This window comes from Balaenoptera borealis, assembly GCF_965194805.1.
Source record: "Balaenoptera borealis genome assembly, chromosome: 14".
Classification (NCBI taxonomy): Eukaryota; Metazoa; Chordata; class Mammalia; order Artiodactyla; family Balaenopteridae; genus Balaenoptera; species Balaenoptera borealis.
The window spans coordinates 61236174-61250017 of NC_138875.1; the positions used below are offsets into that span (position 1 = coordinate 61236174).

At 47.6% G+C, this 13844-nt stretch overlaps 1 protein-coding gene across 8 annotated transcripts in view; it reads right to left on the minus strand.

The window, feature by feature from the left end:
* Positions 1-1415: 1415 nt before the first annotated feature.
* PPP4R1 (protein phosphatase 4 regulatory subunit 1) overlaps positions 1416-13844 on the minus strand; it is a 70585-nt gene continuing 58156 nt past the window's right edge. For all 8 annotated transcript variants that reach the window (XM_082354037.1, XM_082354035.1, XM_082354036.1 and 5 more), the window contains 5 exons: positions 7401-7501; positions 4545-4665; positions 4319-4453; positions 3764-3905; positions 1416-2562 (listed from right to left, as the gene is read on the minus strand). In XM_082354037.1, the coding sequence (XP_082210163.1) occupies positions 2399-2562; positions 3764-3905; positions 4319-4453; positions 4545-4665; positions 7401-7501 (663 nt within the window). In that variant the 3' untranslated portion in view covers positions 1416-2398. The remainder of the gene's footprint in view (positions 2563-3763; positions 3906-4318; positions 4454-4544; positions 4666-7400; positions 7502-13844) is intronic.

Consider the following 13844-nt stretch of genomic DNA (forward strand, 5'->3'; position numbering starts at 1 on the left):
CGGCTGAGCAGGAAGCTCCAATTTCGGGGAAAAAAAAGTTTCCTCTTCACCCTGGTCACTCAAAAGTCCCACATCATCACAGAATTTCTCCTGAGATTTAGCTACCCAACATCAATTACCTATGAGGACATATCATTATTCATTTTTCTACTGTGAAATTAGAAGATTTGGTTACTAACTGGTTTGCAGGCTGTTTTTGCCTCTGGGGGGATTTGGAAGAACCGTGGAGTCGTCAGTGTCCCGCTGCCTCCAGGGGCCGGTTTCCTTCCGTCCTCTGGGCTCGGCGGCCACGACTCCATCCGCACCTGCAGGAGGACCTGGGGCCACGGCGGGAGGGCCGCACTGTCGCCACTAAAGAACGAGCTGAAATCAGGAGCCGACGGTCCAGCCTCATCTTCTTTGAGTGCCGTCAGTGATGGTTCAAACCGGGGCGGCCTTGGCCATTAAACGATGCTGGTGGCCTTCCCTGTCCGCCGCTGTGGAGGGACCTGGAATCACAGCTCTTCGGGACCCGAGGGTGTGAGGACACGGCTTGGTGACATGGGCCCGTGTGAGGCTACATGGGAAGAGCTGGCCTAAATTCAAGCTCTTTACCCCAAAATGGACTATTATTATTACCACTGCTTTAAAAGACTGCAGCTATTAGTGTAGAATTCTAATTAATTTACAGAACTGAAGTTTGGGGGAGGGGCAAAGTATATAATAGCAGAGAACGTGCACATCAAAAATTAGGCTAAATGATATCAAAAGAGATCTCACCCTCCTTCAACCTCTGCTGAGGCTGATTGACAGATGCCTTCCCCAGCTGCCACCACCTACCACCTTCCACTCCACAGCCCCGCCCTTATTACCTGTGCCCCACCTTACCTGTGTTTACTGATTCATTTGTCTCAGTGGAATCTGGTCACACATTATTCCCAGTGCACAAATATCCAGGTTATAATGCAAGAGTAAGAGACCAAAGGCTCATCTGTAATGACATATACAGGAAGCAGCTTGTGCATCCCCAAATCTACCCGCCAAGGTTCAAGGCCCTACTTGGCTTAACTACAAACCTGGGGAGTCCCCACTAGCTGAGGAGACAAAACCAAAATCACAGAAGCACCGTGGCCACTCAGAGGCCAAGGGTCTTCCAACCTGGGCTCAAAAAAGCAACGAGCATCTCTCCACAGCCCTTCATAAAAGCACGTTCACGCAGCATCTCACCTGACGCAGACACGCGTGGGCGGGCAGGCTCCACCAGGAGCCTTGCACAGGTAGACCTGGGCTCGGAGGCCTCTCCCGGGAGTGAAGACCCCAGGGTGAGCCCCAGGCGCACGCCTGCCCTCGGCGGGGCGCTGCCCAGGAGGCCCCGCTGCCGGCCAAGAGCAGAAGTGGCCCGGGGGTGTGCACAGATTTCAAAGAAATTACCGTACTAGTTAAAAGACATATTTTAATCTAGTTTTCCCATTTTATACTAAAATCATTAATACAGGTCACAAATTGCATTTATTCGCAGATATCTAGAAAACAGTCAAAAGTGTATCTATCTCTCTGTATAGATCTTAGTAATAAATTTTATTTGAACAAGAGAACTTGTGCACAAGAGTTGAACGGCATGATTACAGACTGCGGCCCTCCCCAGGGGAGGCACAGGTATGTACAGTATGTGAGACAAAGTTGCACCTCAGAGCTGATCATGATCAAGTCAAAAACACCTGACATACAGTATACGTGCTAATAAATTTCCTTCAGGTCATGACCAGCATGAAAAAAAATCAGGACATAGATACTCAGCAAAGGCTCTGTAAATGTGCACAGCAATATGCTGCATTTAAGAGTTAAAATCAGACTCTACTTAGTGTTAGCATCAAGCCCTTAGGAGAAATCCAAAAAATATCTCCTTTCCCGTTCACACACGTCAAAAACTATTCACACTTGGGGCTGGACTGGGCAGCTGGCCTCAGACCCCACCAGGGCCTTGCCCGTGTGGACACAGCGAGGGTTAATACTGGAGGTCTCTTCCCCATCCCGGCTCGCGGCCGCCTTCTGGCTGCACTTCCATCTCTCAGTCATTAAATTAAACCAGCAGAAAGCAACGCAGGCCTCTGGGAGTCCCATCCCTTCCACAAGGAGAATGCTCGGCCAATTCAAGTTTCGTTCAGTCAGGAAGACAGAAGGATTTAAGGCTTCGGTGACGATTATAATCCTCTGAGAAATTATTTTCCCTTCAAGTCAAGATAATAGTGTTTACTGTACTTTCTCTTGACTCTGAAAATCCCTGGTATCGGTGTAGGCAACTTGCACCTGCAATCAAGTCTGCAAGGGAGGAAGGTCCCCCACAGCTGTCCCAGGCCACGTGTGGTCACGAGCCGAACCTCGGCTCCCCGGAAGTGGGGAGACCCCCGGTCCACGCCGTCTAGTAGGTGGAGGAGGCCGTGCTCATGGCATCTTCGGAGATCTTGGTGCTGGCCGGGTGGATGCTTGCGAAGTACTTGACGTCACTGTCACGGTCCATCTGAAGAGCCATGATGGTCTGCTCCACGGCCTCCTGGTGACAGCTGGCAGAGGTTAGGAAATACTCTGGAAACGGGAAGAGCAAATCACAAATGAAATTAGCTTTGTTGGATTATAAACAGTAATCCAAATTGATTTGTGTTCTATGAAAAAAATCCCCAAATGTAGGAGAATTAGAAGATTTATCTTGTTTTTTTTTTTTTTGGCTGTGTTGGGTCTCCATTGCTGCGCGCAGGTTTTCTCTAGTCGCGAGTGGGGGCTACTCTTCATTGCGGTGCATGGGCTTCTCACTGCGGTGGCCTCTCCTGTTGCAGAGCACGGGCTCCAGGCGCACGGGCTTCAGTAATTGTGGCACGTGGGCTCAGTAGTTGTGGCTCGCGGGGTCTAGAGCGCAGGCTCAGTAGTTGTGGTGCACGGGCTTAGTTGCTCTGCGGCATGTGGGATCTTCCCGGCCCAGGGCTTGAACCCGTGTCCCCTGCACTGGCAGGCGGATTCTTAACCACTGTGCCACCAGGGAAGCCCCTATCTTGTTTTTATAACAGACTAAATCTCATGATATTTAATGGCAGCAATGTTAGTAAATATGTTAAAACTTGTACTTGTTACAGCTATTAATTAACTCAGTGAAAGGAAAAACATTTCCAAATACAAACCACACACACAAAACCAGAGTCCTCTCTGTCTGTTCAATATGATAAATTCCAAAGGAGAAAAAAGAAGCAACGTTCATTTGCCCATATTCTTTGAAGTCTATTACAAACTTCTTTCTGTGCTTTGTTCATGAATTCACGCATTCAAATGATATTTATTAGGCATTTTGGGGGGATTACAATAAGTAAAACAACCTGAATCTTGAGGTGCTCATAATTTGCAGCAACGCAAACACTAAGGGGCACGTCTTCTGCCTAATGAATGAACTCAGGAGGAAACTCAAACACGCCTCCCGCCCCGATGGCAGCAACAGACGTTCACGTGGGGCGAACCAAAGGCAGTATTCGTCACATAGTCCTCACTGAATTTCCAACTTTCCAAACTACTAAGTTTTAAATTATAAAGAAAAATTCATCTAGAACAGAACAGTGAAAATTCAACATCACTCTCCTCGCCCCTTAATCGTCTTGTGTCCTTTCTCGACAGGAACCACCACTAACAAGTCGCAGCACATTCTCGGACCAGACCATTCCTACGACCCCAACCCTTCCGCTCGGGCGCCCACCTGTCCCGTGTCCCCACCACCTACCCTTCTCCTCGTGGGTCGCCTGCCTACCTTTTTCTAGCAGAGTTTGTCGCAGTGTCTTCGCGAGGAGCACGCGGACATTCGGAACCCTATCGTTTGCCAAGGTGAGCAGGTGTGGCATCAGATGCACAGCGAACTGGTCCATGGGCAGGCATTCATCTTCAATGACGGTCTGGGGACAGAAAGACCTGCTTCAATCTGCCGGCTCAGTCGACCAGGCCGTAAGTAATACCAGCTCGCAAAACCTTTTAGAAACAACTCAAGTGCCTCAGGTTTCAGTTACAGCTTTTTAAAACAATATTCCAGGCACTCAGGAGCTCAAAACAAAGGGATACAGTTAAGTCCCCGCAGAGACGCACAGCTGCGACCTGCCCCACGGAGGTCTGGCATCACAGTTACGTTCACAGCCGCAGACCCGCAAGCTCCGTGGACCGATGGCCGGGGCAGCGCCGCTTCCGGGAGCTCGGGGGACGGAGCGGGGAACGATGAGCCAGATGGCGAAGCTCTGCCCTCAAGGATGAGAGCGAGGGTGTGGAGGGGGGCAAGGGGCCCAAGGAGACAGGCAGCCGGTGCGGCCGCACTCACCTGGCAGACAAAGACGAAGGCCTGCCGCCCGGACCACCGGGGACAGCGGCCGAAGCTCTCCACCAGTTCGCGGATGAGGTCCACCCCGAAGGTGGGCGGCGCAGCCCGGTGCAGCTTCCGCACCATCTCGCCGACCTAGGGGGGCATGCGCCGGTGAGCCACACCTCTGCATGGTGTTCTCACCAAACGTGTGCTGGGCTAAGGCTGTAAGAACTTGAACACATACCAACTTGTAGGAAATCCAACGCACAGAAGAAACTTTATCTGCACACAGATTCAGGGCAATGGGGCGTAAATAGTCATAAATGTCTCTGGGGCTGTATAACTCTAGAAGTAAGATCAGCTGTCTACAAAGTGAATTATAAAAATAAAAATACAATTACAATTCAACAATAAACACGACAAATGAAAATAGGTTGCTCATCTGAAGCATGAATCACCGGGGTCGTGTCTGTGAAAGGAACACATGCAGAGACCAGCGACTGGCCTGGACGCTGTGTGTCTGGATCTGCATCTAAACAACACACACGTTCAGGACACAAACACTGCGGAACTGTATCCACGGCGACGGACACAGAGCAAAGCGCGTCCTGGCTGGCTGCATGGGGACACGGGACATGGTCCCGCGGTGACTGCTGAGGACCTGCTGGGAAACTCCCGTCCACACAGCAGCCGTCTACTGAGAAGGTGCCAGCAGCCTCAGGCAGCCGGCCGTGTACCCGTCAGGCTCCAGGCAGCTTCTCAGGGAGGCTCCGGTACCAGGGGTGGGGGACACAGGGAGGCCCCTCTTGCGCCTGCTCCCACCAAGTGGCCGAGAACCGAGGACCAGGGCGTCCCCCAGCAGCCTGAGTGGAGGACGCAGCGACACCCTCCCAGGAGGACCACAGACACGCTGAGACTCCCACCTCCCGGGCTATGTGTCTGCGGTGGGTTATGTGTGCCATCGGCAGGAGGTGGACGACACAGACAACCAGCGATGAGCCGCCCCGCCCGAGGGCACGTGGATCCCCCGAGAGACGCCCCGCAGACGCCTCTCAAGGAGCAAAAGCCTCCTGCGGCCCGTGGAGGGGCAGCAAAGCCTGTCCATCCCCCCGCCCAGGCAAGGCCAGGCTGCAGCCGGGGACAGGGGACAGGAAAGCCTGTTCCCAGCGTGGGGCCGCAGAGCCTTGGAGCCAAGCGCGAGTCTCGTCCTGCCGGGGAGGGGCGGGAAGCACTGCCCTGACCGAGCACGGGCCCAGGGCAGAGACACGAGCCCCAGGGCGGGTGGGGCCTCTGGGGGGCCCAGCACACAGGCCTCCCCGAGACCGAGGCCGAACCAAGGGGCAGAGGGCCCCCCTCACCCAGCACCCGGTGGCCTCCACCACGTGGCAACCACAGCCCAGGGCTAGGAGGATGGAGGGACGCAGGGGAGCACGGTCGGATGAAAGCAGGGAAGGAGGGGCGCGTGCGCGGGGGTGGGGGGGAGGAGGGGGGCAGAGGCTTAAAGGGATGCCGAGGCACAGGGGCGGAGGGGCGTGGCGAGCACAGGGGCGGAGAAGTGAAGGGATACAGGGGCAGAGAGGCGAAGGGATACAGGGGCGGAGAGGCGAAGGGATACAGGGGCGGAAGGATGAAGGGATGCAGGGGCAGAAGAGGTGAAGGGATACAGGGGCGCAAGGGGTGAAGGGATACAGGGGCGGAAGGATGAAGGGATGCAGGGGTGGAAGGGGTGAAGGGATACAGGGGCGGAAGGATGAAGGGATGCAGGGGTGGAAGGGGCGAAGGGATGCAGGGGCGAAGGCACAGAGGGGGCGCAGAGCATGGGAAGAGGAGGCCCCCAGCCGCAGCTCGCACCATCAGCAAAAGGCAACGGCAGCCCACGGCTGGACGAAATGAAGTGCAGAGGGCACAGAAGGTCATACGGAGACACCACCACCCAACCCAGCACCTGCTGCCTGGACGGGCTCAGCCGTCCACACCAGCTGCAGAGGAGGCCAGGCAAGACAGAACTCAGGGCAGTTATCCTGTCATGCACCGAAAGAAACTCAGCCCCAAACTCCACACCCAGCAAAGATATCTTTTGAAAATGCAGGTAAAGTCCAGAATCCAGAATATTTAATAAAGAACTCTTACAATTCAGCAACCCAATTTAAGACAAACAGCCCGATTAAAAAATATGCAATGGACTTGAATAGACATTTCTCCAGAGAATATATACAAATGGCCAACAGCACAAGAAACGGTGCTGGACATCACTAAACATTAAAGAAATGCACATCAAGACCAAAGTGAGATGCTACTTTACACCCACTGTAATACTGGCTACAATTAGAAAGAAAGAAAAAAAAAAGGAAAACAGCAAGTGCCAGGGAGGATGTGGGGAAATGGGAACCCTCATCCACTGCTGGTGGGAACGTAAAACGCTGCAGCCATTGTGGACACAGTCATGCAGCTCCTCAACAAGTTAAACAGAATTAGCGGATGACTCAGCAAATCCACCTCAAAAAACTTGTATCAGTACATCAATGCTCACAGCAGCACTACTCACATCAGCCAGAAGGCAGAAACAACCCAGATGAATGGGTTAAAAGGTGGTATGTTCACATCAGAGTATTATTCACTCATCACAAGTAACGAAGTTCTGACACAGTTGCCACATGGATGGACCCCGACAACACTGTGCTGGGGAGGGAGCCGCGCACAGAGGCCGGGGGTTACGCAGCGCATCTGGAGCAAACGCTCAGAAAAGCAAACACGCACGGAGACAGCGGACTGATGGCTGCGGGGCCGCTGCTTATGGGCGTGCGGTGTCCTTCTGGGAGGACGAAATGTTCTACAACTAGACGGGGGGACACTGCACCAGCAGCAAAAGTGGTTATGTGTATTTTACCACAATTAAAAAAAAGTGAAGGTGACATGGTCTTACAAAAAAGAGCTGAGAAAATTCACTGCCAGCAAGACCTGTGTTACAGGCAGTGTTAAAGGAACAGGATACCACGCAGAAACTTGGGCCCACACAAAGTGATGAAGAAATCCAGGAAAGGTAAGGAGGAAGCAACACCCCCCGCCCCGAAACACAGTCTGATCAAGTATGAGAACTTACTCAGCCAGTTCAGCTCGAAAGCGCCAATTTCTACTATTGTCTGTCACCAAAAACTCCTGAAGTTGATAAAGATATTCTCTTCTTTTGTCAATATGAAGAAGCTGAAGAAACAAATAAAAATATTCACTAGGACATGGTGGAGACATTATTTCCTTTACCAGACTGCTTAAAAAAAATGACTCTAAATCACATGGTTAGTTCTTCTGAAGGAGAACAGATGTAGTAGGTACATTTGTTTTAAAAATTGGTATTAAGTCCATTTTCCCTGATAATCCCGTTTATCTTCAAGAGTCATTCTCCCCTTTTGAAATATATGCTTCTTGAGCCAGTGAGTGGCCTCTACTGTCCATTGTCCCCGGGCAAAGCTTTACTAGAACACTCCTGTGACATCCTTGTTGTCACAGACCCTTTGAAGACAGGGATTATGCACCTACTCATAGTGTGAGCCCAGTGGACAGCACTGTGATGGCACACAGTAGGTGCTCAATAAATATTTGAGTGAAAAAAATAAATTTATCCCAATAACCATTCTATAAATATTTAAGAGTAGGTTTATAGTCAACAAGGGGGAAAACCCTAAAAGTTGATAAAAATAGAAGCAAATAAATTTAACTACATCAAACAGATAAGAGTCACACAGAAAAAGTCTAACTTTAAACTCAGTATTCTGACCATCTATCTTCATGGAACATGTTCTAATGACAGAAAGTGCTGAAGGAAATCTTGACCATTACTTGGTTGATTTGATGGTGGAGTAGTTCTAAAACGTAGAATTGAGCAAATGACTAAATAATTTAACGTTTTTGAAAACAGAGTTTTTACCACAATAGAAAAGAAAAAAAATGTGAAGAAAGGAGAGGAAATGGTACTGGATTGGAAGTAAAGATGCAATATGAACTAAATAATTTTTTAAAACCCCCCCAAAAATCCCTCCTAGCTCCTGTCCCCTGAAAAAGCCTAAAAGAAACGACGTCTGGGAGCAATGAGCACGTCTAGTGCCTGGATCTTGGCTTCTAAATCCCAGCTCTCCACCAGAAAAGACCAGGGCTCCTTGGAGAGATCCTGACTCCCGGCTGGAGAGAAAGGAGAAGGTGGGCCTGAAAGTAAGATGTGCCTGCAAGTGAGGGGGCTGATCAAAAGGACACAGGAGGTGGCTTAAGGGGCTCTTATTCGCCAGATTTGATGGTCAAAACAAACGACAGGAGGAGCTTCAAGACAGTGGAAGAGTAAGACGCGGAGATCACCTTCCTCCCCACAAATACATCAGAAATACATCTACGTGTGAAACAACTCCTACAGAACACCTACTGAATGCTGGCAGAAGACCTCAGACCTCCCAAAACGCAAGAAACTCCCCACGTACCTGGGTAGGGCAAAAGAAAATACAGAGACAAAAGAATAGGGATGTGACCTGCACCAGTGGGAGGGAGCTGTGAAGGAGGAAAGGTTTCCACACACTAGGAAGCCCCTTCGTGGGCGGAGACTGCGGGGGGCGGAGGGGGGAGCTTCAGAGCCACGGAGGAGAGCGCAGCAAAAGGGGTGCGGAGGGCAGAGCGGAGAGATTCCTGCACAGAGGATCACTGCCGACCAGCACTCACCAGCCCGAGAGGCTTGTCTGCTCACCCGCCAGGCTCGGGCTTTGGTCGGATCCCAGGGAGAGAACTGGGGTTGGCTGTGTGAACACAGCCTGAAGGGGGCTAGTGCGCCACGGCTAGCCGGGAGGGAGTCCAGGAGAAAGTCTGGAGCTGCCGAAGAGACAAGAGACTTTTTCTCGCCTCTTTGTTTCCTGGTGAGCAAGGAGAGGGGATTCAGAGCACTGCTTAAAGGAGCTCCAGAGATGGGCGCGAGCCGCGGCTATCAGCGTGGACCCCAGAGACGGGCATGAGACACTAAGGCTGCTGCTGCTGCCACCAAGAAGCCTGTGTGCAAGCACAGGTCACTATCCACACCTCCCCTCCCGGGAGCCTGTGCAGCCCGCCACGGCCAGGCTCCCGTGATCCGGGGACAACTTCCTCAGGAGAACGCACTGCGCGCCTCAGGCTGTTGCAACGTCACGCTGGCCTCTGCCGCCGCAGGCTCACCCCGCATCTGTACCCCTCCCTCCCCCCGGCCTGAGTGAGCCAGAGCCCGCGAATCAGCTGTTCCTTTAACCCTGTCCTGTCTGAGTGAAGAACAGACGCCCTCAGGCGACCTACACACAGAGGCAGATCCAAATCCAAAGCTGAAACCCGGGAGCTGTGCGAACAAAGAAGAGAAAGGGAAATTTCTCCCAGCAGCCTCAGGAGCAGCGGATTAAATCTCCACAATCAACTTGATGTACCTGCATCTGTGGAATACCTGAATAGACAACGAATCATCTGAAATTGAGGGGGTGGACTTTGGGAGCAACGATATATATATATTTTTCCCTTTTTCTCTTTTTGTGAGTGTGTATGTGTATGCTTCTGTGTGTCATTTTGTCTGTATAGCTTTGCTTTTACCATTTGTCCTAGGGTTCTGTCTGTCCATTTTTTCTTTTATTACTTAAAAAAAATTTTTTCTTATTTTTATTTTTTATTTTAATAACTTTATTTTATTTTATCCTTTCTTTCTTTCTTTCTATTTTTTCTCCCTTTTATTCTGAGCCGTGTGGAGGACAGGCTCTTGGTGCTCCAGCCAGGCATCAGGGCTGTGCCTCTGAGGTGGGAGAGCCAAGTTCAGGACACTGGTCCACAAGAGACCTGCCAGCTCCACGTAATATCAAACGGTGAAAATCTCCCAGAGATCTCCATCTCAACACCAAGACCCAGCTCCACTAAACGACCAGCAAGCTACAGTGCAGGACATCCTATGCCAAACAACTAGCAAGACAGGAACACAACCCCATCCATTAGCACAGAGGCTGCCTAAAATCATAACAAGGCCACAGACACCCCAAAACACACCACCAGACGTGGACCTGCCCAGCAGAAAGACAAGATCCAGTCTCATCCACCAGAACACAGGCACCAGTCCCCTCCACCAGGAAGCCTACACAACCCACTGACCCAACCTTAGCCACTGGGGACAGACACCAAAAACAACGGGAACTACGAACCTGCAGCCTGTGAAAAGGAGACCCCAAACACAGTAAGTTAAGCAAAAGGAGAAGACAGAGAAACACACAGCAGATGAAGGAGCAAGGCAAAAACCCACCAGAGCAAACAAATGAAGAGGAAATAGGCAGTCTACCTGAAAAAGAATTCAGAATAATGACAGTAAAGATGATCCAAAATCTTGGAAATAGAATGGAGAAAATACAAGAAACGTTTAACAAGGACCTAGAAGAACTGAAGAGCAAACAGAGATGAACAACACAATAAATGAAATCAAAAATTCTCTAGAAGGGATCAACAGCAGAATAACTGAGGCAGAAGAACAGATAAGTGACCTGGAAGATAAAATAGTGGAAATAACTACTGCAGAGCAGAATAAAGAAAAAAGAATGAAAAGAATTGAGGACAGTCTCAGAGACCTCTGGGACAACATTAAACGCACCAACATTCGAATTACAGGGGTCCCAGAAGAAGAAGAGAAAAAGAAAGGGACTGAGAAAATATTTGAAGAGATTATAGTTGAAAACTTCCCTAATATGGGAAAGGAAATAGTAGTTAATCAACTCGAGGAAGCACAGAGAGTCCCATATAGGATAAATCCAAGGAGAAACACGCCAAGACACATATTAATCAAACTATCAAAAATTAAATACAAAGAACAAATATTAAAAGCAGCAAGGGAAAAACAACAAGTAAAACATAAGGGAATCCCCATAAGGTTAACAGCTGATCTTTCAGCAGAAACTCTGCAAGCCAGAAGGGAGTGGCAGGACATATTTCAAGTGATGAAAGAGAAAAACCTACAACCAAGATTACTCTACCCAGCAAGGATCTCATTCAGATTTGACGGAGAAATTAATAGCTTTACAGACAAGCAAAAGCTAAGAGAATTCAGCACCACCAAACCAGCTTTACAACCAATGCTAAAGGAACTTCTCTAGGCAGGAAACATAAGAGAAGGAAAAGACCTACAATAATAAACCCAAAACAATTAAGAAAATGGTGATAGGAACATACGTATAGATAACTACCTTAAATGTAAATGGATTAAATGTCCAACCGAAAGACACAAGCTCACTGAATGGATACAAAAACAAGACCCATATATGTGCTGTCTACAAGAGACCCACTTCAGGCCTAGGGACACATGCAGACTGAAAGTGAGGGGATGGAAAAAGATATTCCATGCAAATGGAAATCAAAAGAAAGCTGGAGTAGCAATTCTCATATCAGGCAAAATAGACTTTAAAACAAAGATTATTACAAGAGACAAAGAAGGACTACATAATGATCAAGGGATCAATCCAAGAAGAAGATATAACAATTGTAAATATTTATGCACCCAACATACGAGCACCTCAATACATAAGGCAAATACTAACAGCCATAAAAGGGGAAATCGACAGTAACACAATCATAGTAGGGGACTTTAACACCCCACTTTCACCAATGGACAGATCATCCAAAATGAAAATACATCAGGAAACACAAGCTTTAAATGATACATTAAACAAGATGGACTTAATTGATATTTATAGGATATTCCATCCAAAAACAACAGAATACACATTCTTTTCAAGTGCTCATGGAACATTCTCCAGGATAGATCATATCTTGGGTCACAAATCAAGCCTTGGTAAATTTAAGAAAATTGAAATCGTATCAAATATCTTTTCCGACCACAACACTATGAGACTAGATATCAATTACAGGAAAAAATCTGTAAGAAATACAAACACATGGAGGCTAAACAACACACTGCTTAATAACCAAGATATCACTGAAGAAATCAAAGAGGAAATCAAAAAAATACCTAGAAACAAATGACAATGAAAACACGACGACCCAAAACCTATGGGATGCAGCAAAAGCAGTTCTAAGAGGGAAGTTTATAGCTATACAAGCCTACCTTAAGAAACAAGAAACATCTCAAATAAACAACCTAACCTTACACCTAAAGCAATTAGAGAAAGAAGAACAAAAAAACCCCAAGTTAGCAGAAGGAAAGAAATCATAAAGATGAGATCAGAAGTAAATGAAAAAGAAATGAAGGAAACGATAGCAAAGATCAATAAAACTAAAAGCCGGTTCTTTGAGAAGATAAACACAATTGATAAACCATTAGCCAGACTTATCAAGAAAAAAAGGGAGAAGACTCAAATCAACAGAATTAGAAATGAAAAAGGAGAAGTAACAACTGACACTGCAGAAATACAAAGGATCATGAGAGATTACTACAAGCAACTCTATGCCAATAAAATGGACAACCTGGAAGAAATGGACAAAGTCTTAGAAATGCACAACCTTCCGAGACTGAACCAGGAAGAAATAGAAAATATGAACAGACCAATCACAAGCACTAAAATTGAAACTGTGATTTAAAATCTTCCAACAAACAAAAGCCCAGGACCAGATGGCTTCACAGGCGAATTCTATCAAACATTTAGAGAAGAGCTAATACCTTTCCTTCTCAAACTCTTCCAAAATATAGCAGAGGGAGGAACACTCCCAAACTCATTCTACGAGGCCATCATCACCCTGATACCAAAACCAGACAAAGATGTCACAAAGAAAGAAAACTACAGGCCAATATTACTGATGAACATAGATGCAAAAATCCTCAACAAAATACTAGCAAACAGAATCCAACAGCACATTAAAAGGATCATACACCATGATCAAGTGGGGTTTATCCCAGGAATGCAAGGATTCTTCAGTATACGCAAATCAATCAATGTGATACACCATATTAACAAATTGAAGGAGAAAAACCATATGATCATCTCAATAGATGCAGAGAAAGCTTATGACAAAATTCAACACCCATTTATGATAAAAGCCCTCCAGAAAGTAGGCATAGAGGGAACTTTCCTCAACATAATAAAGGCCATATATGACAAACCCACAGCCAACATTGTCCTCAATGGTGAAAAACTGAAACCATTTCCACTAAGATCAGGAACAAGACAAGGTTGCCCACTCTCACCACTATTATTCAACATAGTTTTGGAAGTTTTAGCCACAGCAATCAGAGAAGAAATAGAAATAAAAGAAATCCAAATCGGAAAAGAAGAAGTAAAGCTGTCACTATTTGCAGATGACATGATACTATACATAGAGAATCCTAAAGATGCTACCAGAAAACTACTAGGGCTAATCAATGAATTTGGTAAAGTAGCAGGATACAAAAGTAATGCACAGAAATATCTTGCATTCCTATACACTAATGATGAAAAATCTGAAAGTGAAATTAAGAGAACACTCCCATTTACCACTGCAACAAAAAGAAAAAAATATCTAGGAATAAACCTACCTAAGGAGACAAAAGACCTGTATGCAGAACACTATAAGGCACTGATGAAAGAAATTA